At 52.5% G+C, this 22763-nt stretch overlaps 4 protein-coding genes and 4 non-coding genes across 9 annotated transcripts; 4 read left to right on the top strand and 4 right to left on the bottom strand.

Moving 5' to 3' along the window:
• Positions 1-646: 646 nt before the first annotated feature.
• On the bottom strand, positions 647-1248 carry LOC117436780 (beta-keratin-related protein-like). Its single transcript, XM_034067347.1, has one exon. It carries the CDS (start codon positions 1246-1248, stop codon positions 928-930), a length of 321 nt encoding a protein of 106 aa, XP_033923238.1. The 3' UTR covers positions 647-927.
• A 3094-nt stretch (positions 1249-4342) lies between these two features.
• On the top strand, positions 4343-5014 carry LOC117436779 (beta-keratin-related protein-like). Its single transcript, XM_034067346.1, has 2 exons — positions 4343-4373; positions 4594-5014. The coding sequence occupies exon 2, from the start codon at positions 4615-4617 to the stop codon at positions 4933-4935; it is 321 nt and encodes a 106-aa protein (XP_033923237.1). The 5' UTR covers positions 4343-4373; positions 4594-4614; the 3' UTR covers positions 4936-5014.
• A 1815-nt stretch (positions 5015-6829) lies between these two features.
• TRNAS-GCU (transfer RNA serine (anticodon GCU)) lies at positions 6830-6911 on the top strand. The gene has a single exon. It is a non-coding gene; the product is annotated as a tRNA-Ser (tRNA).
• Positions 6912-11175: 4264 nt separating this feature from the next.
• Positions 11176-11257, bottom strand: TRNAS-GCU (transfer RNA serine (anticodon GCU)). Its single transcript has one exon. It is a non-coding gene; the product is annotated as a tRNA-Ser (tRNA).
• A 1022-nt stretch (positions 11258-12279) lies between these two features.
• LOC101876546 (beta-keratin-related protein) lies at positions 12280-13886 on the bottom strand. The gene is made up of 2 exons (XM_005144284.3): positions 13863-13886; positions 12280-12931 (listed from the first exon to the last, which is right to left on the bottom strand). Exon 2 carries the CDS (start codon positions 12908-12910, stop codon positions 12590-12592), a length of 321 nt encoding a protein of 106 aa, XP_005144341.1. The 5' UTR covers positions 12911-12931; positions 13863-13886; the 3' UTR covers positions 12280-12589.
• Positions 13887-15980: 2094 nt separating this feature from the next.
• On the top strand, positions 15981-16597 carry LOC117436819 (beta-keratin-related protein-like). Of its 2 annotated transcripts, none has more exons than XM_034067863.1 (2): positions 15981-16002; positions 16256-16597. In XM_034067863.1, exon 2 carries the CDS (start codon positions 16277-16279, stop codon positions 16595-16597), a length of 321 nt encoding a protein of 106 aa, XP_033923754.1. In that variant the 5' UTR covers positions 15981-16002; positions 16256-16276. The 2 variants fall into 2 exon arrangements, with proteins under 2 accessions (XP_033923754.1, XP_033923755.1); XM_034067864.1 differs by having other exon boundaries at positions 15983-16035.
• Positions 16598-17930: 1333 nt separating this feature from the next.
• TRNAS-GCU (transfer RNA serine (anticodon GCU)) lies at positions 17931-18012 on the top strand. Its single transcript has one exon. It is a non-coding gene; the product is annotated as a tRNA-Ser (tRNA).
• Positions 18013-21348: 3336 nt separating this feature from the next.
• Positions 21349-21430, bottom strand: TRNAS-GCU (transfer RNA serine (anticodon GCU)). The gene has a single exon. It is a non-coding gene; the product is annotated as a tRNA-Ser (tRNA).
• Between the last annotated feature and the right edge of the window lie 1333 nt (positions 21431-22763).

The following is a 22763-nucleotide window of genomic DNA, read 5'->3' as shown; positions in this document are numbered from 1 at the left end:
ACGCTGTGTGCAGTGAATGTAACCTTGAGAGTTTATGAACTCTGAGGGGTGCCCCACTCAGAGGGAGCCACCTGCTTGCAGCTCAGTGCGGTCCAGGAGAGCCCAAAGTGTCTCTCTCCTGGGACAATTACTTGCAGGGCCATAAGATGATTGGCTTTAGCCATCAGTTCCATCCTGACCTCGGCTCTGTGTGCCTTCCACAACAGTTCTATTCCAGGTTGTCAGGAAAGGCCTGCTCAGCTCAGAAGTGCTCCGGGTACAGTCGGGGTCTTCCCAACCATCCAGATCTCGGAGCGCTGCTCTCTACCCTTGCCAGGCTACAAGAGTTCTTGTTACAGCCACGGAGCGCCCAGCCATCCACCTCGTTGCACTTGTGGACCGGCAATCTTCATTGCCATGGGATGTCAAGGGCAAAAGAGGAGGCTCTCTCAAGGCCAGAAACTATGGAGAAAGCCATAGCTTTAACAAGGACAAACGCTTCTGGGTACTCTGCTGGTTGGGACTGGAGAAGAGGGAAGGAGGAAAGAAAGATGACTCTTGCAGAGCTGATTGATGCCTGATGTCTTTATTGAGATAATCAAGAGAAGATGGAACAGATGAGAACTTGAGCAATGCATTTTGGAGGCCAAGTAAATCTCAGGTAAGAGGTGCCAAGCAAGGGGAGAGCAGAGCAAGAGAAGGGAAGGGAGGATTCCTGGGGAGTGAGAGAAGGGCAGCGCAGGCCCCTTCCTGCAGGCAGAGCGGTTGGAGCTCGGCTCCTCTCCAGAAGAAGAAGGAGATTAAGGAATTTGATGGGGAGCATGAAGCAAAACAGGGTAAAAGGGAAAAAGCAGAGGTTTCATGAGGAAGAAAGGAGGCCTCAGGGCTGTCTCCAGGGCTCTCCTGGAGGCTGCTGGCGCTGGAGCACGGGCAGGCAATGCACGGGCTTCAGCAGAAGAGATTGCCACGTCCCAGAGCCCCGCAGAGCCCCCGGCCCCAGCCAGAGCCCCCCAGCCCCAGGGAGCCCCCAGAAGCGATGGGCACGCTGGCAGCGCTCAGAGAGCTGCCCACGGCAGCCGAGGCGCTGGATCCCACGGCTGTGCTCTGCGGGAAGGAGCTGAGGATCGGGCCCGGCAGCGTCACCAGCACTGGCGGGGGCTGGATGGCAACGCTGGAGTCGGCGCAGCGCAGGACGCACGGCTCGTTGCAGCTGTTGGCAAGCGGGGCTGGGCCGCAGGCAGCGGGCCGGCACGGGCTGTAGCACGACATGTCTGCTGGAGGGAGGAGAGCCTGCGGGACGCACACAGGGAGCAGAGGCCATGAGCTGCCGGGCCCTGTCAGGCGCCAGCTCCGCGCCTCTGGCAACGGGCACTGCCTGGCCAGGGCCAGGGAAAAGCCTTCCCTCTTCCCACAACATCCCACCTCCCAGCAGAGGGGAGCACGGGGCATTTTCCAGCCTGGAGCCCTGCTCACAAGAACCCCACACAGGACTGGAGCGGTCCCCCTCCAGCTTCTCTGCTGCCTCTGGGTGCTCCAGGGCATATCTGCAGGCCCTGAGGGGATTTCACTGCAATCCTACTGCTTGCTCTTGAAGGCTTGGTGGGGAGGGCCCCCAGAGAGAGTCCTCATGAAGCCCTTCCCCAAATGAGAATATGGATGTTGGGTTTTCCAGATGGGCTGAGCACAGCCTTGATGCTGTGGCCTTAGGCAGGGGAAGATTTTCTATTGCAGATCAAGAGGATCCCTCTCCTTGGAATTGGCTCTGCACTTCCTGGCCATCAGCCCTTGTACCAGCACCCATTTGTTCACACAGCCAAACGCCCTGCCCTTGAGCCCCCTGGTCTTGCCAGGTCAGGCTCCTCTCACCCACTGCTCTCAGGAGGGGACATGGCTGGGCACAACGCAACAGGCTCCTGAGGACAGCAGCCACTACGGAGGAAGACGTGAATGGTGGGACCGGCTCTGCTGAGGGAGCTCCTCATCCTGCCACTAGTGCAAAAGCAGCATTGCTGAACTGTGGATGGTGGAGGAAGTGCCCAGTCATCGGTTAGACGCTGCTGGCTGCAGGACATGAGCCTTGGCAAGAACCCCGGCTGACAAAGAGACCAACCAATGTCCTGATCCACATGCCAGACCATTCACCAAGAACCAGGGAGTCTCTCACCCCAAAAAACTGTTCTGCCAACCAGGGAGACAAGAGGCAAAATGAAGTGAGACTTACCAACTTCCCGGAGCAGAGGAAGGCACGAGGAGAGGATGGAGGAGCTGGCAGTTGGGCCACTTTTATACTGCGGCCCAGAGCCCCAGGGGAGCTGAAAAATGACCCAAACACGAAGCATGTTGAGAAACGGCAATTTTGGCTTCTCAGAGCTGGGCTGGAAGATGAAAGACATGCGTCCTCTGCTTGAAATGCTTGGCTCCCTTTTCATCCTGGAAAAATCACTCCTGTCACTGTGTTGATAGCAATTGTGGTTCTCCCGCAGACCAGCCCTCCTTTGAGGTCCCATTCCAGGTGCTGCTGAAGCCTTGGGGCAGGTTGAGGCCATGACTGGGTGTTGTGCAGGTCCTGCCCTTCCTGAGCAATGTGGCCGCTGCTTACTTAGCACTCTGCCTGTGGAGCAAGCGTGGAGGGCACTCAGAAGGGTCTCTCTTTGGTGGGCTCTGGCTGACCCTGAGCAAGACCAGTGCCTGCAGGCCATGGAGATGCTCAGAGCCCAGGCAGGCCCCTGCAGGATGGCTGCTCTGCTGAGGGGACTGGGAACGCCAGCATGGTTGGGAGGTGATGTTGAAACAAAGCCCTGCTGAGCTTGGGAGGGAAACCCTCTCCCGAGTAGAAGCAACGGCTCAACATGTCCTGGAGAGCGATGAAGGAGCTGTTGACTCATGCCTGAGTGTGACCATCACCAAGTGGACCTGTTGGCTTCGGCACACTCTTGCTAAAGAAAACAACGCTCCTCTTTGCATCATTGGAGGGAGGCTTGTTCAGGCCACTTGACCCGCAGGGTCCGGCTTGTTTTGGCCAGCTCAGGGACAGATGGGCACCTTCAGGGCCCTTTAATTGCAAGGTGGCAGCAGCAGTCACCAGAAAGTGCTGAGCCACTGTGAGAGAGCTCAGCTCCAGCTCGGGGTGAATCACCCTTGCCCTGGCACCAGGGGCTCTGGGGGAAATGGCTTCAGATGTGCAGAGGTACAGCTTCACATCCGCGTTCCTGCAGACACGCAGCTTTTGGTACGGTGTGGTCAGGAATGTCAGCGTCTTGCCCAAACACTTGGGGACTCCTTGCAACCCTGTTGTGCTCCTGTGTGAAACAGCAGCCACAGGAGGACAGCACAGACATGCCCTGACGCTCCCACTCAGAGACGTTTCCGGAGCGCAGACCAAGGGGAGGCAGGCAGCGAGCACCGTGCCTGGGCTGCTCTCCTGCTCGGCCTGCCCCTGCCCCTGCCCCGCAGCTGGATGCAGAAGGGTGGGAGCCATTCCTGTGCCATGAGGAGCTCGGCCTTGGCTGTGCCTGAGCAGAGCTGAGGCGGCTGGAGAGGGCACACGCATCCACCTGCCTCAGCATCCGTATGGGAATGCCCGAGGGCAGGAAGCGGACACCACAGGCCCACACTTGCTCCCCAGGAAGCCTTCTGCTTTGAACTGCAGGCACCAGAGGACACGTCCTTCCCAGGCCGGGCAAGGACACCCAAAGTGAAAAGCACCCTCAGGCAAATGCCCATGGGTTTGCTGCTCTGCCCCTTTGAGCTGGCACCGTTGGGGCTGACGACTCACTTTGGGAATGAGAATTTTGGGATTGAGAAATGACACATTGCCCTGCAGCAAGACCTTTCCCCCTTCAACCTTTTTATCCTTGCTTTGAGGCCACTTCTAGGAATGCTCCCAGTGGCCCCATCATTCACACAATGGTGCTTCTCGCCATCCCACCAAGGGTCCTTCTTTGACCTTCACCTTCCAACCACCTCTGGGGATCTGAGTTCCCTTCTTTCTGTGTCCCTCACTGAGAAAGGCATCCAGCCAGGGCTTGGCTGGTTACTGAGCCCTTCGGTGGCCCTGCAGAATCAGTGTTCCTCAGCCTCCACCCTTCCACAGGTGACCCAGGCAAGTGCCCTTCATCAGCAGCGCTCTGCACTGCTCTGCTCTCACCCAATGGGCAAATGCAAATCAGATCTTTCAGATGAAAGAGACAATTCTCCATCTCATGGCTGTGCTTTGCAAACCTCAAATTGCTGTTTGTTAACGTGCTGCACAAAGACACAGGTGTTCCACGTGTCCCGAGGCGCTGGCTCACCGTATAAAAGGCCGTTCTACTCCAGGCCCTTCCATCCACATCTCTTCCCTGCTTTCCTCGGTGAACTTGGTACGTCTGAACTCCCTTCTTCTCTTCCTGCTGGTAAGGGGCGACTGCTCCAGTCCTGTGTGGGGTCCTTGTGAGCAGGGCTCCAGGCTGGAAAATGCCCCGTGCTCCCCTCTGCTGGGAGGTGGGATGGTGCGGGAAGAGGGAAGGCTTTTCCCTGGCCCTGGCCAGGCAGTGCCCGTTGCCAGAGGCGTGGAGCTGGCGCCTGACAGGGCCCGGAAGCTCATGGCCTCTGCTCCCTGTGTGGGTCCCGCAGGCTCTCCTCCCTCCAGCAGACATGTCGTGCTACAGCCCGTGCCTGCCCGCTGCCTGCGGCCCAGCCCCGCTTGCCAACAGCTGCAACGAGCCGTGCGTCCTGCGCTGCGCCGACTCCAGCGTTGCCATCCAGCCCCCGCCAGTGCTGGTGACGCTGCCGGGCCCGATCCTCAGCTCCTTCCCGCAGAGCACAGCCGTGGGATCCAGCGCCTCGGCTGCCGTGGGCAGCTCTCTGAGCGCTGCCAGCGTGCCCATCGCTTCTGGGGGCTCCCTGGGGCTGGGGGGCTCTGGCTGGGGCCGGGGGCTCTGCGGGGCTCTGGGACGTGGCAATCCCTTCTGCTGAAGCCCGTGCATTGCCTGCCCGTGCTCCAGCACCAGCAGCCTCCAGGAGAGCCCTGGAGACAGCCCTGAGGCCTCCTTTCTTCCTCATGAAACCTCCACTTTTTCCCTTTTTACCCTGTTTTGCTTCATGCTCCCCATCAAATACCTTAATCTCCTTCTTCCTCTGGAGAGGAGCTGAGCTCCAACCGCTCTGCCTGCAGGAAGGGGCCTGCGCTGCCCTTCTCTCACTCCCCAGGAATCCTCTCTCTTCCCTTCTCTTGCTCTGCTCTCCCCTTGCTTGGCACCTCTTACCTGGGATTTACTTGGCCTCCAAAATGCATTGCTCAGGTTCTTGTCTGTTCCATTTTCTCTTGATTATCTCAATAAAGACATCAGGCATCAATCAGCTCTGTAAGAGTCATCTTTCTTTCCTCCTTCCCTATTCTCCAGTCCCAACCAGCAGAGTACCCAGAAGCGTTTGTCCTTGTTAAAGCTATGGCTTTCTCCATAGTTTCTGGCTTTGAGAGAGCCTCCTCTTTTGCCCTTGACATCCCATGGCAATGAAGATTGCCGGTCCACAAGTGCAACGATGTGGATGGCTGGGTGCTCCGTGGCTGTAACAAGAACTCTTGTAGCCTGGCAAGGGTAGAGAGCAGCCCTCCGAGATCTGGATGTTTGGGAAGACCCCGACTGTACCTGGAACACTTCTGAGTTGAGCCGGTGTCCTGGGTTCAGCAGTAGCAGTCAGTTTTTCTCCTTCTTGGTAGCTGGTGCAGTGCTGTGTTTTGACTTCTGGGCTGAGAATGGTTGCTGATAGCAAGTATGTTTTGAGTTACTGCTCAAATGTTTGGTTTGTCCAAGGCCTTTTCTGAGCTCATGCTCTGCAGGGGAAGGAGGGAGTCCGGGAGGAAGGAGAGACAGGACACCTGACCCAGGCTAGCCAAAGAGGTATTCCATACCATAGCACGTCATGTCCAGGATGTAACCTGGAGAAACCCGGAAGGGCAGGAGCTCTGGGGGAATGGAGGTGGTATCATTCGCTGCTCAGTTGGGCAGGGTGGGGTGAGTTATGGGTCGGTGGCTGGTGAGGTGTTGTATTCTCTTCACTTGTTATTGGCTTTATCATTATTATTTGTAGTACAAGTAGCAGTAGTGATTTATGTTATACCGTAGCTACTAAAACATTCTTATCTGAACCCGTGGGTGCTACATTCTTTAGATTTTCCTTCCTAACTCTCTGGGAGTTGTGGGAGCAAGGGAGAGGAGTGAGTGGACTGTGCGGATTTGGTTTAAACCACGGCAGCACGCATTTCCTGACAACCTGAAATAGAACTGTTGTGGAAGGCACACAGAGCCGAGGTCAGGATGGAACTGATGGCTAAAGCCAATCATCTTATGGCCCTGCAAGTAATTGTCCCAGGAGAGAGACACTTTGGGCTCTCCTGGACTGCACTGAGCTGCAAGCAGGTGGCTCCCTCTGAGTGGGGCACCCCTCAGAGTTCATAAACTCTCAAGGTTACATTCACTGCACGCAGCGTTGGCCAGGTCTGACACTAAGATAGGAGCCAGCCACATCCAGGCTCCATCAGAGGTTTAAAAAGCAGGGGGCATCTCTTCTGAACTTCAGGACTCAGCAGCAGGGTCTCCCTTACATCTTTATGCCTTCAGGCCCTACACCGATCCCCTTTAGCTCTTTGTCACCTCAATTTCCCTCTCTACACTTCATCTATGTAATAAGTAGTAGAGTGAGCCTTGCCGTCGAATTCTGTCCAATCATGCCTTATTTATAAACTGCTCTTGCTAATACCTTTGACGGTCATTTTTTGAGAGACCCTAAACCAGTCATTTTCCACCACACTCTCCCACGTCAAACAGAATAAAGAGCCACCAGAAGCTGGAGCACCAGGACTGACACTGATGAGGTGGCTGAGTGGTGAAGGAGATGGACTGCTAATCCATTGTGTTCTGCACGTGTGGGTTCGAATCCCATCCTCGTCGATGAGCTCAGTGTGTGCCCCAGATAAGGCTTTGTTTTGAGATGGCAGTGGCCTGGAGAGATCTTGCAAGGTTTTCAAGTGGCTCCGCACACACCTCAACCACTTCTGCCTGCACCTAGGCAAGAGGAACGAGAAGGGAAACAAGGGACATCCACAAACTCACAGGAATCTCACTGCCTCCTTGATCCATGCAATGATTCCTTGATACCTTTATCATCTGGAATGATGAGAGAGCAAAAGACCTGGGAAGTGTTTTACAAGAACAGGTAGCAGAGGAAGGTGCTTGGGATTCAGAAGCATGGGTTTATGAAGAAGTCACCCTTACCATGCTTGTAGTCTTCTACAGGGAGGTGAGTAGCCTGATAGAGAAGGCAAGAGCAGTGGATGCTATTCCCCTTGCCTTCAGAAAAGCTCAACAGGCGATAGGATCGAAAAAGAAAATACAAGTAAAGCTCTTTCTGTCACACATTTGAAGTAAGATTTTGTTGTGAGACATTACTCTTACCTGTTCAGAGAGTCTCAGAATTGCTGCGGATGGAAGGGACCTTTAGAGATTCTTTAGTGCCAGCCAACTGCTCCAGCAGGCTCACCTTGAGCTTCTTGCTTAGGACTATGTAGTCTAGTTTGGTTTTCAGCATTTCCAATGATATTCACCACAGGAACTTTATCCTCCTCTGCAGGGAGTAAAAGCTCTGATTTTCCTGGGCCAGCCTAGTTGGCACATCCCCTCGTGTTTACCAACCAGGTGGCTTTTGGTAAATGTGTGTCCCCACATTTGAAAGTCCCCCCACCCATAGCTCTCAGTGTAGTTTTTAACAGCCCATTATACTGTTTGATTTTCCCAGAGGCTGGTGCATGGTAGGGGATGTGGTATACCTGCCGTGCTCTTTGGCCCAAATGTATGAGGTTGCTCCAGAAATGAGTCCCATTGTCTGAGTCAGTTCTCTCTATGGTGCGCTATTACCTGAAAATCTGTTTCTCAAGGCCCAGGACAGTGTTCCTGGCAGTGGTGTTGGGCACAGCGCATGTTTCCGGCTATCCAGTGGTTGCTTCCACCATGGTAATCACATGGTGCTTGCCTTGGTGGGTTGGTGGGTGTGTGTTATAATCAGTCTGCAAGGCCTCCCCATATTTGTACTTCAGCCATCGTCCTCCATACCAAAGAGGCTTTAATAGCTTGGCTTGCTCAATTGCAGCACATTTCACACTTGTGAATAACCTGGGCAATAGTGCCCATTGTTAAATCCATCCCTCGATCACGAGCCCATCTGTATGTTGCATCTCTGCCCTGATGGCCTGAAGTGTCATGGGCTCACCGTGCCAAAAATAATTCAGCCTTATGTTGGCAGGGCTGAAAATAATTCACCCTTACATTGCCAATCTAAATCCGCCTGAGACACTTCAATCTTAGCAGCTTGATCCACCTGTTAGTTGTTCTGGTGTTCCTCAGTGGCCCCACCCTTGGCTACATGGGCACCTACATGGTGTATCTTCAGCACCAGGTTCTGCACCTGGGCAGCAATAACTTCCACAGTGAAGCAGCCCAGATGGGTTTACCTCTGTGTTGCCAGTTGCTCTGCTTCTGTTGCTGCAAACACCCCCACGGGCATTTGCCACCACCACCTTGCCACAGTGCAAGATATCCACAACCTCTCTGGGCAACCCGATCCAATCTTTGACCCACCTCAGAGTGCTGCTGATCCCACCCCACACTGCCTGCCCCTGCAGCCTCCCCCAGCTAAATGGGACCACTGCCCCCACTGCCCTGGCTCTGAGGGACAGTGTGATTATGACACTAATTATAGATAATAGTAATAAATATGATTATAATATGGATAACAATGATAGTAGTAGTAATAATTATGAAAACAATATAGATAATGATAATGATAAAGGTGATAATTATAATTATGGCAATAGCGATAATAATAATATAATAATGTTAATAATAACACTAATAGTAGTAGTAATAATAATAACAATAGTAATAACGGATACAACAAGGGGAGAGAATCTGAAACTAAAAAGGGAACATACAAAACCCAGCAGTGCTGCACAACACAATTGCTCAGCACCCACCAACAGATACCCAGCCTAACCCGAGCAGTGATTGGTAACTTCTGGGTGATTTTCCCCCAATTTCTATACTGGTCATGACTTGCTGTGGTATGGAATAGACCTTTGATTAGCTGGGATCAGCTGTCCTGTCTCTGCTTCCTCTCAGCTACTAGGAGGAACAAGAACTCTATCCCAGCTGAAATGAGGACAGTTTAGTATTGGGTAGCTTATTCTCCAAAGGTGACAGTGATTTGAACTTTGTTTCTGACTGGCCAAGCTCTTCCTTCTGTTATTCCACATGCTTTCAGTTTTTCTTGCTTTATTGAGTTTTGTTTCTCAGCCTGTGTTGGTTTCTTTGCCTTGGTAGCAGGCTGATTGGTCACATTCAGTGGAAATCCCCTCCTGTGAGCTTATTTATTTTCAGCATGAGAAGAATACTGAGCCATCCTATGATGGGCTAATAAGAGACAGCAGCTGCAGTTGAATCCCAGCAGAACTTGCTCCATTTTATTTAGCTCCTGAAGTCAATGGGGCTTAGGAGCTTCATTAGTCCTCCTAGGAGACTTCTATTTGTATTTTAATTAAAATGCCACATGGTCTGTGTGGATGTGAGATACCTTGCATTCTTTTCTTATAAGAAAGATAGTGGGGAGGCTCTTTTCTTCGGGAGGGTCTTTATATTCTCGTGCTTTGTGTCGCACAGACACTCAAATACAGGAGTTAGCTGGCTGGTCTTACACCTCCAGAATGCCTCTGAATCGGATTTCCTTAGCCTAAAAACTCACTGCAAGATGAGAAGAGCTAAAATGGGTTAAAGATGAGGCCTGATCTGCTTGTAACCACTGTCTCCTCTTACAGGTTCACAAGTCTTTCCACAAACACCTGAAGCCAATGCAAGCCAAGCTGTGAAACCTGCTGGGTTTTTTCCTGAGCTGAAAACCGTGTCCTTCCTTCAGACACTTAAATCAAAGCTCTCAAACCCTGGTAGCTGTAGGACAGTGAATAAGTGTAGCCTTTCTTTCCACTTTCTGAGTCAATGAGGTGTTTGGGGAGAGTGCATAGGGATCAATGCCTGATTTTAAAGTGCAATTCTAATGGTAAGATGTAACGTTTTAGAAATCTGGGAAAGCTTTATCTATTCACACAAGGATTGCTTTTGTGAAGTCTGCATGGGCACTCCTTTCCTGAGGTAGCTGGGAAGGAAATACTCATCCTTCTCGAAAGTAAATAACCTTCCTCATCTGGAGCTCTGCTTCCTTCATCCTTCCAGAAAACAGCCTCATGTTTTCCAGTGCATCTTTCCACTGCCTTTCACTGCTGCATTCTCCTGCCTCCACACGGGTCTTTTCCGCAGATCCCTGCTTTGTCACACAACTGGTTAAGGGCTGTGTGTCTCAAGTATGAGAGGAGGCTGTGAGTGCTGTGGGAAAACGGGTTCTTCTCCTACCTGATGGGAGAAGATGAAGAGGGAGCCAGACTCTTCCCAGCAGTACTAACGAGAAGTGCAAGAGGTAAAGGGCACAAATTAAACACGTGAAATTGAAAGCAAATCTTGGTGTGAGGAGGGTTAAAAAGAGGAAGAGGTTGCCCAGAGAGGCAGTGGAGGCTCCATCCTTAGAGATGCTGAAAACCCAACTAGATCATGTGCTAAGCAAGCAGCTCAAGGTGAGCCTGCTGGAGCAGTTGGCTGGCACTAAAGGATCTCTGGAGGTCCCTTCCATCCCCAGCAATTCTGAGACTCTGTGAACAGGTAAGAGTAATGTCTCACAACAAAATCTTACTTCAAATGTTATCTGACAGGAAGTGCTTTACTTGAATTTTCTTTTTCGATCCTATCGCCTGTTGAGCTTTTCTGAAGGCAAGATGAGCAGCATCCACTGCTCTTGCCTTCTGCATCAGGCTAGTAACCTCCCTCTAGAAGACTATCAGATTGGTGAGGATAATTTCTCCTTCATAAACCCATGCTTCTGAATCCCAAGAACCTCCCTGTGCTACCTGTTCTTGTAAAACACTTCCCAGGTCTTTTGCTCTCTCATCATTCCAGATGATAAAGGTATCAAGGAATCATTGCATGGATCAAGGAGGCTGTGAGATTCCTGTGAGTTTGTGGATGTCCCAGTGCAGAGCTACTTGAAAACCTTGCAAGATCTCTCCAGGCCACTGCCATCTCAAAACAAAGCCTTATCTGGGGCACACACTGAGCTGACTGATGAGGATGGGATTCGAATCCACACGTGCAGAGCACAATGGATTAGCAGTCCATCTCCTTCACCACTCGGCCACCTCATCAGTGTCAGTCCTGCTGCTCCTACTGATGCCGATACTGCCACAGCTGCCGCTGCTTCTGGTGGCTCTTTATTCTGTTTGACGTGTGAGAGTGTGGTGGAAAATGACTGGTTTAGGGTCTCTCAAAAAATGACCGTCAAAGGTATTAGCAAGAGCAGTTTATAAATAAGGCATGATTGGACAGAATTTGATGGCAAGGCTCACTCTACTACTTATTACATAGATGAAGTGTAGAGAGGGAAATCGAGGTGAAACTGAGCTGAAGCGGATTGATACAGGTCCTGAAGGCATAAAGATGTAAGGGAGACCCTGCTGCTGAGTCCTGAGGTACAGAAGAGATGCCGCCTGCTTTTTAAACCTCTCATAGAGCCTGGATGTGGCTGGCTCCTATCTTAGTGTCAGACCTGGCCAACGCTGCGTACAGTGAATGTAACCTTGAGAGTTTATGAACTCTGAGGGGTGCCCCACTCAGAGGGTGACACCTGCTTGCAGCTCAGTGCAGTCCAGGAGAGCCCAAAGTGTCTCTCTCCTGGGACAATTACTTGCAGGGCCATAAGATGATTGGCTTTAGCCATCAGTTCCATCCTGACCTCGGCTCTGTGTGCCTTCCACAACAGTTCTATTCCAGGTTGTCAGGAAATGCCTGCTCAGCCCAGAAGTGCTCCGGGTACAGTCGGGTTCCCAACCATCCAGATCTCGGAGGGCTGCTCTCTACCCTTGCCAGGCTACAAGAGTTCTTGTTACAGCCACGGAGCACCCAGCCATCCACATCGTTGCACTTGTGGACCGGCAATCTTCATTGCCATGGGATGTCAAGGGCAAAAGAGGAGGCTCTCTCAAGGCTAGAAACTATGGAGAAAGCCATAGCTTTAACAAGGACAAACGCTTCTGGGTACTCTGCTGGTTGGGACTGGAGAAGAGGGAAGGAGGAAAGAAAGATGACTCTTGCAGAGCTGGTTGATCCCTGATGTCTTTATTGAGATAATCAAGAGAAAATGGAACAGATGAGAACTTGAGCAATGCATTTTGGAGGCCAAGTAAATCTCAGGTAAGAGGTGCCAAGTGAGGGGAGAGCAGAGCAAGAGAAGGGAAGGGAGGATTCCTGGGGAGAGAGAGAAGGGCAGCGCAGGCCCCTTCCTGCAGGCAGAGTGGTCGGAGCTCGGCTCCTCTCCAGAAGAAGAAGGAGATTAAGGAATTTGATGGGGAGCATGAAGCAAAACAGGGTAAAAGGGAAAAAGTGGAGGTTTCATGAGGAAGAAAGGAGGCCTCAGGGCTGTCTCCAGGGCTCTCCTGGAGGCTGCTGGCGCTGGAGCACGGGCAGGCAATGCACGGGCTTCAGCAGAAGAGATTGCCACGTCCCAGAGCCCCGCAGAGCCCCCGGCCCCAGCCAGAGCCCCCCAGCCCCAGGGAGCCCCCAGAAGCGATGGGCACGCTGGCAGCGCTCAGAGAGCTGCCCACGGCAGCCGAGGCGCTGGATCCCACGGCTGTGCTCTGCGGGAAGGAGCTGAGGATCGGGCCCGGCAGCGTCACCAGCACTGGCGGGGGCTGGATGGCAACGCTGGAGTCGGCGCAGCGCAGGACGCACGGCTCGTTGCAGCTGTTGGCAAGCGGGGCTGGGCCGCAGGCAGCGGGCAGGCACGGGCTGTAGCACGACATGTCTGCTGGAGGGAGGAGAGCCTGTGGGACCCACACAGGGAGCAGAGGCCATGAGCTGCCAGGCCCTGTCAGGCGCCAGCTCCGCGCCTCTGGCAACGGGCACTGCCTGGCCAGGGCCAGGGAAAAGCCTTCCCTCTTCCCGCACCATCCCACCTCCCAGCAGAGGGGAGCACGGGGCATTTTCCAGCCTGGAGCCCTGCTCACAAGGACCCCACACAGGACTGGAGCAGTCCCCCTCCAGCTGCTCTGCTGCCTCTGGGTGCTCCAGGGGATGTCTGCAGGCCCTGAGGGGATTTCACTGCAATCCTACTGCTTGCTCTTGAAGGCTTGGTGGGGAGGGCCCGCAGAGAGAGTCCTCGTGAAGCCCTTCCCCAAATGAGAATATGGATGTTGGGTTTTCCAGATGGGCTGAGCACAACCTTGACACTGTGGCCTTAGGCAGGGGAAGATTTTCTATTGCAGATCAAGAGGATCCCTCTCCTTGGAATTGGCTCTGCACTTCCTGGCCATCAGCCCTTGTACCAGCACCCATTTGTTCACACAGCCAAACGCCCTGCCCTTGAGCCCCCTGGTCTTGCCAGGTCAGGCTCCTCTCACCCACTGCTCTCAGGAGGGGACATGGCTGGGCACAAAGCAACAGGCTCCTGAGGACAGCAGCCACTACGGAGGAAGGCGTGAATGGTGGGACCGGCTCTGCTGAGGGAGCTCCTCATCCTGCCACTAGTGCAAAAGCAGCATTGCTGAACTGTGGATGGTGGAGGAAGTGCCCAGTCATCAGTTAGACGGTGCTGGCCGCAGGACATGAGCCTTGGCAAGAACCCCGGCTGACAAAGAGACCAACCAATGTCCTGATCCACATGCCAGACCATTCACCAAGAACCAGGGAGTCTCTCACCCCAAAAAACTGTTCTGCCAACCAGGGAGACAAGAGGCAAAATGAAGTGAGACTTACCAACTTCCCGGAGCAGAGGAAGGCACGAGGAGAGGATGGAGGAGCTGGCAGTTGGGCCACTTTTATACTGCGGCCCAGAGCCCCAGGGGAGCTGAAAAATGACCCAAACACGAAGCATGTTGAGAAACGGCAATTTTGGCTTCTCAGAGCTGGGCTGGAAGATGAAAGACATGCGTCCTCTGCTTGAAATGCTTGGCTCCCTTTTCATCCTGGAAAAATCACTCCTGTCACTGTGTTGATAGCAATTGTGGTTCTCCCGCAGACCAGCCCTCCTTTGAGGTCCCATTCCAGGTGCTGCTGAAGCCTTGGGGCAGATTGAGGCCATGACTGGGTGTTGTGCAGGTCCTGCCCTTCCTGAGCAATGTGGCCGCTGCTTACTTAGCACTCTGCCTGTGGAGCAAGCGTGGAGGGCACTCAGAAGGGTCTCTCTTTGGTGGGCTCTGGCTGACCCTGAGCAAGACCAGTGCCTGCAGGCCATGGAGATGCTCAGAGCCCAGGCAGGCCCCTGCAGGATGGCTGCTCTGCTGAGGGGACTGGGAACGCCAGCGTGGTTGGGAGGTGATGTTGAAACAAAGCCCTGCTGAGCTTGGGAGGGAAACCCTCTCCCGAGTAGAAGCAACGGCTCAACATGTCCTGGAGAGCGATGAAGGAGCTGTTGACTCATGCCTGAGTGTGACCATCACCAAGTGGACCTGTTGGCTTCGGCACACTCTTGCTAAAGAAAACAACGCTCCTCTTTGCATCATTGGAGGGAGGCTTGTTCAGGCCACTTGACCCGCAGGGTCCGGCTTGTTTTGGCCAGCTCAGGGACAGATGGGCACCTTCAGGGCCCTTTAATTGCAAGGTGGCAGCAGCAGTCACCAGAAAGTGCTGAGCCACTGTGAGAGAGCTCAGCTCCAGCTCGGGGTGAATCACCCTTGCCCTGGCACCAGGGGCTCTGGGGGAAATGGCTTCAGATGTGCAGAGGTACAGCTTCACATCCGCGTTCCTGCAGACACGCAGCTTTTGGTACGGTGTGGTCAGGAATGTCAGCGTCTTGCCCAAACACTTGGGGACTCCTTGCAACCCTGTTGTGCTCCTGTGTGAAACAGCAGCCACAGGAGGACAGCACAGACATGCCCTGACGCTCCCACTCAGAGACGTTTCCGGAGCGCAGACCAAGGGGAGGCAGGCAGCGAGCACCGTGCCTGGGCTGCTCTCCTGCTCGGCCTGCCCCTGCCCCTGCCCCGCAGCTGGATGCAGAAGGGTGGGAGCCATTCCTGTGCCATGAGGAGCTCGGCCTTGGCTGTGCCTGAGCAGAGCTGAGGCGGCTGGAGAGGGCACACGCATCCACCTGCCTCGGCATCCGTATGGGAATGCCCGAGGGCAGGAAGCGGACACCACAGGCCCACACTTGCTCCCCAGGAAGCCTTCTGCTTTGAACTGCAGGCACCAGAGGACACGTCCTTCCCAGGCCGGGCAAGGACACCCAAAGTGAAAAGCACCCTCAGGCAAATGCCCATGGGTTTGCTGCTCTGCCCCTTTGAGCTGGCACCGTTGGGGCTGACAACTCACTTTGGGAATGAGAATTTTGGGATTGAGAAATGACACATTGCCCTGCAGCAAGACCTTTCCCCCTTCAACCTTTTTATCCTTGCTTTGAGGCCACTTCTAGGAATGCTCCCAGTGGCCCCATCATTCACACAATGGTGCTTCTCGCCATCCCACCAAGGGTCCTTCTTTGACCTTCACCTTCCAACCACCTCTGGGGATCTGAGTTCCTTTCTTTCTATGTCCCTCACTGAGAAAGGCATCCAGCCAGGGCTTGGCTGGTTACTGAGCCCTTCGGTGGCCCTGCAGAATCAGTGTTCCTCAGCCTCCGCCCTTCCACAGGTGACCCAGGCAAGTGCCCTTCATCAGCAGCGCTCTGCACTGCTCTGCTCTCACCCAATGGGCAAATGCAAATCAGATCTTTCAGATGAAAGAGACAATTCTCCATCTCATGGCTGTGCTTTGCAAACCTCAAATTGCTGTTTGTTAACGTGCTGCACAAAGACACAGGTGTTCCACGTGTCCCGAGGCGCTGGCTCACCGTATAAAAGGCCGTTCTACTCCAGGCCCTTCCATCCACATCTCTTCCCTGCTTTCCTCGGTGAACTCGGTACGTCTGAACTCCCTTCTTCTCTTCCTGCTGGTAAGGGGTGACTGCTCCAGTCCTGTGTGGGGTCCTTGTGAGCAGGGCTCCAGGCTGGAAAATGCCCCGTGCTCCCCTCTGCTGGGAGGTGGGATGGTGCGGGAAGAGGGAAGGCTTTTCCCTGGCCCTGGCCAGGCAGTGCCCGTTGCCAGAGGCGCGGAGCTGGCGCCTGACAGGGCCTGGCAGCTCATGGCCTCTGCTCCCTGTGTGGGTCCCACAGGCTCTCCTCCCTCCAGCAGACATGTCGTGCTACAGCCCGTGCCTGCCCGCTGCCTGCGGCCCAGCCCCGCTTGCCAACAGCTGCAACGAGCCGTGCGTCCTGCGCTGCGCCGACTCCAGCGTTGCCATCCAGCCCCCGCCAGTGCTGGTGACGCTGCCGGGCCCGATCCTCAGCTCCTTCCCGCAGAGCACAGCCGTGGGATCCAGCGCCTCGGCTGCCGTGGGCAGCTCTCTGAGCGCTGCCAGCGTGCCCATCGCTTCTGGGGGCTCCCTGGGGCTGGGGGGCTCTGGCTGGGGCCGGGGGCTCTGCGGGGCTCTGGGACGTGGCAATCTCATCTGCTGAAGCCCGTTCATTGCTGCCCGTGCTCCAGCGCCAGCAGCCCCCAGGAGAGCCCTGGAGACAGCCCTGAGGCCTCCTTTCTTCCTCATGAAACCTCTGCTTTTTCCCTTTTACCCTGTTCTGCTTCTTGCTCCCCATCAAATACCTTAATCTTCTTCTTCTGGAGAGGAGGCGAGGTCCGACCGCTCTGCCTGCAGGAAGGGGCCTGCGCTGCCCTTCTCTCACTCCCCAGGAATCCTCTCTCTTCCCTTCTCTTGCTCTGCTCTCCCCTCGCTTGGCACCTCTTACCTGAGATTTACTTGGCCTCCAAAATGCATTGCTCAAGTTCTCATCTGTTCCATTTTCTCTTGATTATCTCAATAAAGACATCAGGGATCAACCAGCTCTGCAAGAGTCATCTTTCTTTCCTCCTTCCCTCTTCTCCAGTCCCAACCAACAGAGTACCCAGAAGCGTTTGTCCTTGTTAAAGCTATGGCTTTCTCCATAGTTTCTGGCCTTGAGAGAGCCTCCTCTTTTGCCCTTGACATCCCATGGCAATGAAGATTGCCGGTCCACAAGTGCAACAATGTGGATGGCTGGGCGCTCCGTGGCTGTAACAAGAACTCTTGTAGCCTGGCAAGGGTAGAGAGCAGCCCTCCGAGATCTGGATGGTTGGGAAGACCCCGACTGTACCCGGAGCACTTCTGGGCTGAGCAGGCATTTCCTGACAACCTGGAATAGAACTGTTGTGGAAGGCACACAGAGCCGAGGTCAGGATGGAACTGATGGCTAAAGCCAATCATCTTATGGCCCTGCAAGTAATGGTCCCAGGAGAGAGACACTTTGGGCTCTCCTGGACTGCACTGAGCTGCAAGCAGGTGGCTCCCTCTGAGTGGGGCACCCCTCAGAGTTCATAAACTCTCAAGGTTACATTCACTGTACGCAGCGTTGGCCAGGTCTGAGACTAAGATAGGGACCAGGTGAACCCAGGCTCCGTCGGGAGTTTAAAAAACAGGGGGCATCTCTTCTGAACCTCAGGACTCAGCAGCAGTGTCTCCCTTACATCTTTATGCCTTCAGGCCCTGTATCAATCCGCTTCAGCTCGGTTTCACCTCGATTTCCCTCTCTACACTTCATCTATGTAATAAGTAGTAGAGTTAGCCTTGCCATCAAATTCTGTCCAATCATGCCTTATTTATAAACTGCTCTTGCTAATACCTTTGACGGTCATTTTTTGAGAGACCCTAAACCAGTCGTTTTCCACCACACTCTCACACGTCAAACAGAATAAAGAGCCACCAGAAGCAGCGGCAGCTGTGGCAGTATCGGCATCAGTAGGAGCAGCAGGACTGACACTGATGAGGTGGCCGAGTGGTGAAGGCGATGGACTGCTAATCCATTGTGTTCTGCACGTGTGGGTTCGAATCCCATCCTCATCAGTCAGCTCAGTGTGTGCCCTAGATAAGGCTTTGTTTTGAGATGACAGTGGCCTGGAGAGATCTTGCAAGGTTTTCAAGTGGCTCTGCACACACCTCAAACTCTTCTGCCTGCACCTAGGCAAGAGGAACGAGAAGGGAAACAAGGGACATCCACAAAGTCACAGGAATCTCACAGCCTCCTTGATCCATGCAGTGATTCCTTGATACCTTTATCATCTGGAATGATGAGAGAGCAAAAGACCTGGGAAGTGTTTTACAAGAACAGGTAGCACAGGGAGGTTCTTGGGATTCAGAAGCATGGGTTTATGAAGGAGAAATTATCCTCACCAATCTGATAGTCTTCTAGAGGGAGGTTACTAGCCTGATGCAGAAGGCAAGAGCAGTGGATGCTGCTCATCTTGCCTTCAGAAAAGCTCAACAGGCGATAGGATCGAAAAAGAAAATTCAAGTAAAGCACTTCCTGTCAGATAACATTTGAAGTAAGATTTTGTTGTGAGACATTACTCTTACCTGTTCACAGAGTCTCAGAATTGCTGGGGATGGAAGGGACCTCCAGAGATCCTTTAGTGCCAGCCAACTGCTCCAGCAGGCTCACCTTGAGCTGCTTGCTTAGCACATGATCTAGTTGGGTTTTCAGCATCTCTAAGGATGGAGCCTCCACTGCCTCTCTGGGCAACCTCTTCCTCTTTTTAACCCTCCTCACACCAAGATTTGCTTTCAATTTCACGTGTTTAATTTGTGCCCTTTACCTCTTGCACTTCTCGTTAGTACTGCTGGGAAGAGTCTGGCTCCCTCTTCATCTTCTCCCATCAGGTAGGAGAAGAACCCGTTTTCCCACAGCACTCACAGCCTCCTCTCATACTTGAGACACACAGCCCTTAACCAGTTGTGTGACAAAGCAGGGATCTGCGGAAAAGACCCGTGTGGAGGCAGGAGAATGCAGCAGTGAAAGGCAGTGGAAAGATGCACTGGAAAACAGGCTGTTTTCTGGAAGGATGAAGGAAGCAGAGCTCCAGATGAGGAAGGTTATTTACTTCCCAGAAGGATGAGTATTTCCTTCCCAGCTACCTCAGGAAAGGAGTGCCCATGCAGACTGATGTGCAGAAAGCTATGCAGGAGGCTTTAGGGAGCATAAATATTTGCCAAACAAGGAGAGAGGTGGTGCTAATCTTAAAAATAAATTTGTCATGGGTTGAGCAGTAGCAGTCATTTTTTCTCCTTCTTGTAGCTGGTGCAGTGCTGTGTTTTGACTTCTGGGCTGGGAACAGTTGCTTGATAGCGAGCATATTTTGAGGGTGTTTTTGTTCAAGGCTTTTTCTGAGCACGTGCTCTGCCGGGGAGGAGGGGAGGCCGGGAGGAAGGAGAGACAGGACACCTGACCCAGGCTGGCCAATGAGGTATTCCATGTGATGCCCAGGATGCGACTGGGAGAGAGAGAGCTGGAAGGGTGGAGCTCTGGAGGAGATGGAGGAGGTAGCACGTGGTGCTCAGCCGGGCAGGGTGGAGTGAGTTATGGGTTGGTGGCTGGTGAGGTGTTGTATTCTCTTCACTTGTTGTTTGCTGTATCATTATTGTTTGTAGTACTAGTGGCAGTAGTGATTTATGTTATACCTTAGATATTAAACCGTTCTTATCTCAATCCAGGGGGGCTACATTCTTTGGATTTTCCTTCCTAACTCTCCAGGAGTTGGGGGACTTGGTTTAAACCACGACAAAAATCAAAATCAAGACATTGATACTTTCTGGGGGGAGGACATAACTGCTCTTTAGAAGCCATGGATGGAGGGCTGTTAGCTACCTCTTAGTAAAACCCTGCTACCTTTCCAGTTGACAACAACTTGTCTCCACTTAGCAGCTTCACAAAAGCTATCCTTGTGTGAATAGATAAAGCTTTCCTAGATTTCTAAAAAGTTAATCTTACCATTAAAATTGCACTTTAAAAACAGGCATCGATCTCTATGGACTCTCCCCAAACAGCTCCTCGACATAGAAAAGGGGAAAGAAAGGCTACAGTTATTCACTGTCCTACAGCTATCAGGGTTTGAGAGCTTTGATTTAGGTGCCTGAAGGAAGGACACAGTTTTCAGCTCAGGAAAAAAAACAGGAGGTTTCACAGCAAAGTTTAAATCACTGTTCCCTTTGGAGAATAAGCTACCCAATACTAAAGTGTCCTCATTTCAGCTGGGATAGAGTTCTTGTTCCTCCTAGTAGCTGAGAGGAAGCAGAGACAGGTCAGTTGATCCCAACTAGCCAAAGGGCCATTCCATACCACAGCAAGTCATCCCCAGTACAGAAATTCGGAGGAAATCACCCAGAAGATACCAGTCACTGCTCGGGTTGGGCTGGGTATCTGTTGGTGGATGCTGAGCAATTGTGTTGTGCAGCACTGCTGGGTTTTGTCTGTCCCCTTTTTAGTTTCAGATTCTCTCCCTTAGTTACATCCATTATTATTATTACTACTATTACGATTACTATTATTATTATTGCTATTGTCATCATAAATATCATCATCCTTATCATTCTTATTTTCACAATTGTTTTCATAATTATTACTACTACTATCATTATTCTCATTTTTACATATTTATTACTGTTATATTTATTATTCTCAGTAGTATCATCAAAACTGATGTCATCTCCCACACACTGTCCATCTGAGCCAGGGCAGTGGAGGCAGTGGTCCCGTTTAGCTGGGAGAGGCTGCAGGGGCAGGCAGTGTGGGGTGGGATCAGCAGCACTCTGAGGCTGGTTAAAGATTGGATCGGGTTGCCCAGAGAGGTTGTGGATATCTTGCACTGTGGCAAGGTGGTGGTGGCAAATGCCCGTGGGTGTGTTTGCAGCAATGGAAGCAGAGCAACTGGCAACACAGAGGTAAACCCATCTGGGCTGCTTCACTGTGGCAAGTTATTGCTCCCCTGTTGAGCTTTTCTGAAGGCATGGAGAACAACGTCCACTGCTCTTGCCTTCTCCATCAGGCTAGTAACCTCCCTCTAGAAGACTACCAGAATGGTAAGGATGACTTCTACTTCATAAACCCATGCTTCTGAATCCCAAGCACCTTCCTCTGCTACCTGTTCTTGTAAAACACTTCCCAGGTCTTTTGCTCTCTCATCATTGCAGACGATAAAGGAATCAATGAATCATTGCATGGATCAAGGAGACAGTGAGATTCCTGTGAGTTTGTGGATGTCCCTTGTTTCCCTTCTCGTTCCTCTTGCCTAGGTGCAGGCAGAAGTGGTTGAGGTGTGTGCGGAGCCACTTGAAAACCTTGCAAGATCTCTCCAGGCCACTGTCATCTCAAAACAAAGCCTTATCTGGGGCACACACTGAGCTGACTGATGAGGATGGGATTCGAACCCACACGTGCAGAGCACAATGGATTAGCAGTCCATCTCCTTCACCACTCGGCCACCTCATCAGTGTCAGTCCTGGTGCTCCAGCTTCTGGTGGCTCTTTATTCTGTTTGACGTGGGAGAGTGTGGTGGAAAATGACTGGTTTAGGGTCTCTCAAAAAATGACCGTCAAAGGTATTAGCAAGAGCAGTTTATAAATAAGGCATGATTGGACAGAATTCGACGGCAAGGCTCACTCTACTACTTATTACATAGATGAAGTGTAGAGAGGGAAATTGAGGTGACAAAGAGCTAAAGGGGATCAGTGTAGAGCCTGAAGGCATAAAGATGTAAGGGAGACCCTGCTGTTGAGTCCTGAGGTTCAGAAGAGATACCCCTGCTTTCTAAACTCCTGATGGAGCCTGGGTGCACCTGGCTCCTATCTTAGTCTCAGACTGGCCAACGCTGCGTACAGTGAATGTAACCTTGAGAGTTTATGAACTCTGAGGGGTGCCCCACTCAGAGGGAGCCACCTGCTTGCAGCTCAGTGCAGTCCAGGAGAGCCCAAAGTGTCTCTCTCCTGGGACAATTACTTGCAGGGCCATAAGATGATTGGCTTTAGCCATCAGTTCCATCCTGACCTCGGCTCTGTGTGCCTTCCACAACAGTTCTATTTCAGGTTGTCAGGAAATGCGTGCTGCCGTGGTTTAAACCAAATCCGCACAGTTCACTCACTCCTCTCCCTTGCTCCCACAACTCCCAGAGAGTTAGGAAGGAAAATCCAAAGAATGTAGCCCCCACGGGTTCAGATAAGAATGTTTTAGTAGCTACGGTATAACATAAAACACTACTGCTACTTGTACTACAAATAATAATGATAAAGCCAATAACAAGTGAAGAGAATACAACACCTCATCAGCCACTGAAACATAACTCACCCCACCCTGCCCAACTGAGCAGCGAATGATACCACCTCCATTCCCCCAGAGCTCCTGCCCTTCTGGGTTTCTCCAGGTTACATCCTGGACATGACGTGCTATGGTATGGAATACCTCTTTGGCTAGCCTGGGTCAGGTGTCCTGTCTCTCCTTCCTCCCAGACTCCCTCCTTCCCCTGCAGAGCATGAGCTCAGAAAAGGCCTTGGACAAACCAAACATTTGAGCAGTAACTCAAAACATACTTGCTATCAGCAACCATTCTCAGCCCAGAAGTCAAAACACAGCACTGCACCAGCTACCAAGAAGGAGAAAAAATGACTGCTACTGCTGAACCTAGGACACCTGCTCAGCTCAGAAGTGCTGCGAGTACAGTCGGGGTCTTCCCAAACATCCAGATCTCGGAGCGCTGCTCTCTACCCTTGCCAGGCAACAAGAGTTCTTGTTACAGCCACGGAGCGCCCAGCCATCCACATCGTTGCAC

Source organism: Melopsittacus undulatus, chromosome 11 (genome assembly GCF_012275295.1).
Source record: "Melopsittacus undulatus isolate bMelUnd1 chromosome 11, bMelUnd1.mat.Z, whole genome shotgun sequence".
Classification (NCBI taxonomy): domain Eukaryota; kingdom Metazoa; phylum Chordata; class Aves; order Psittaciformes; family Psittaculidae; genus Melopsittacus; species Melopsittacus undulatus.
Note: the sequence above shows the minus strand (reverse complement) of the source record. Positions and strands in the feature narration are given on the sequence as shown.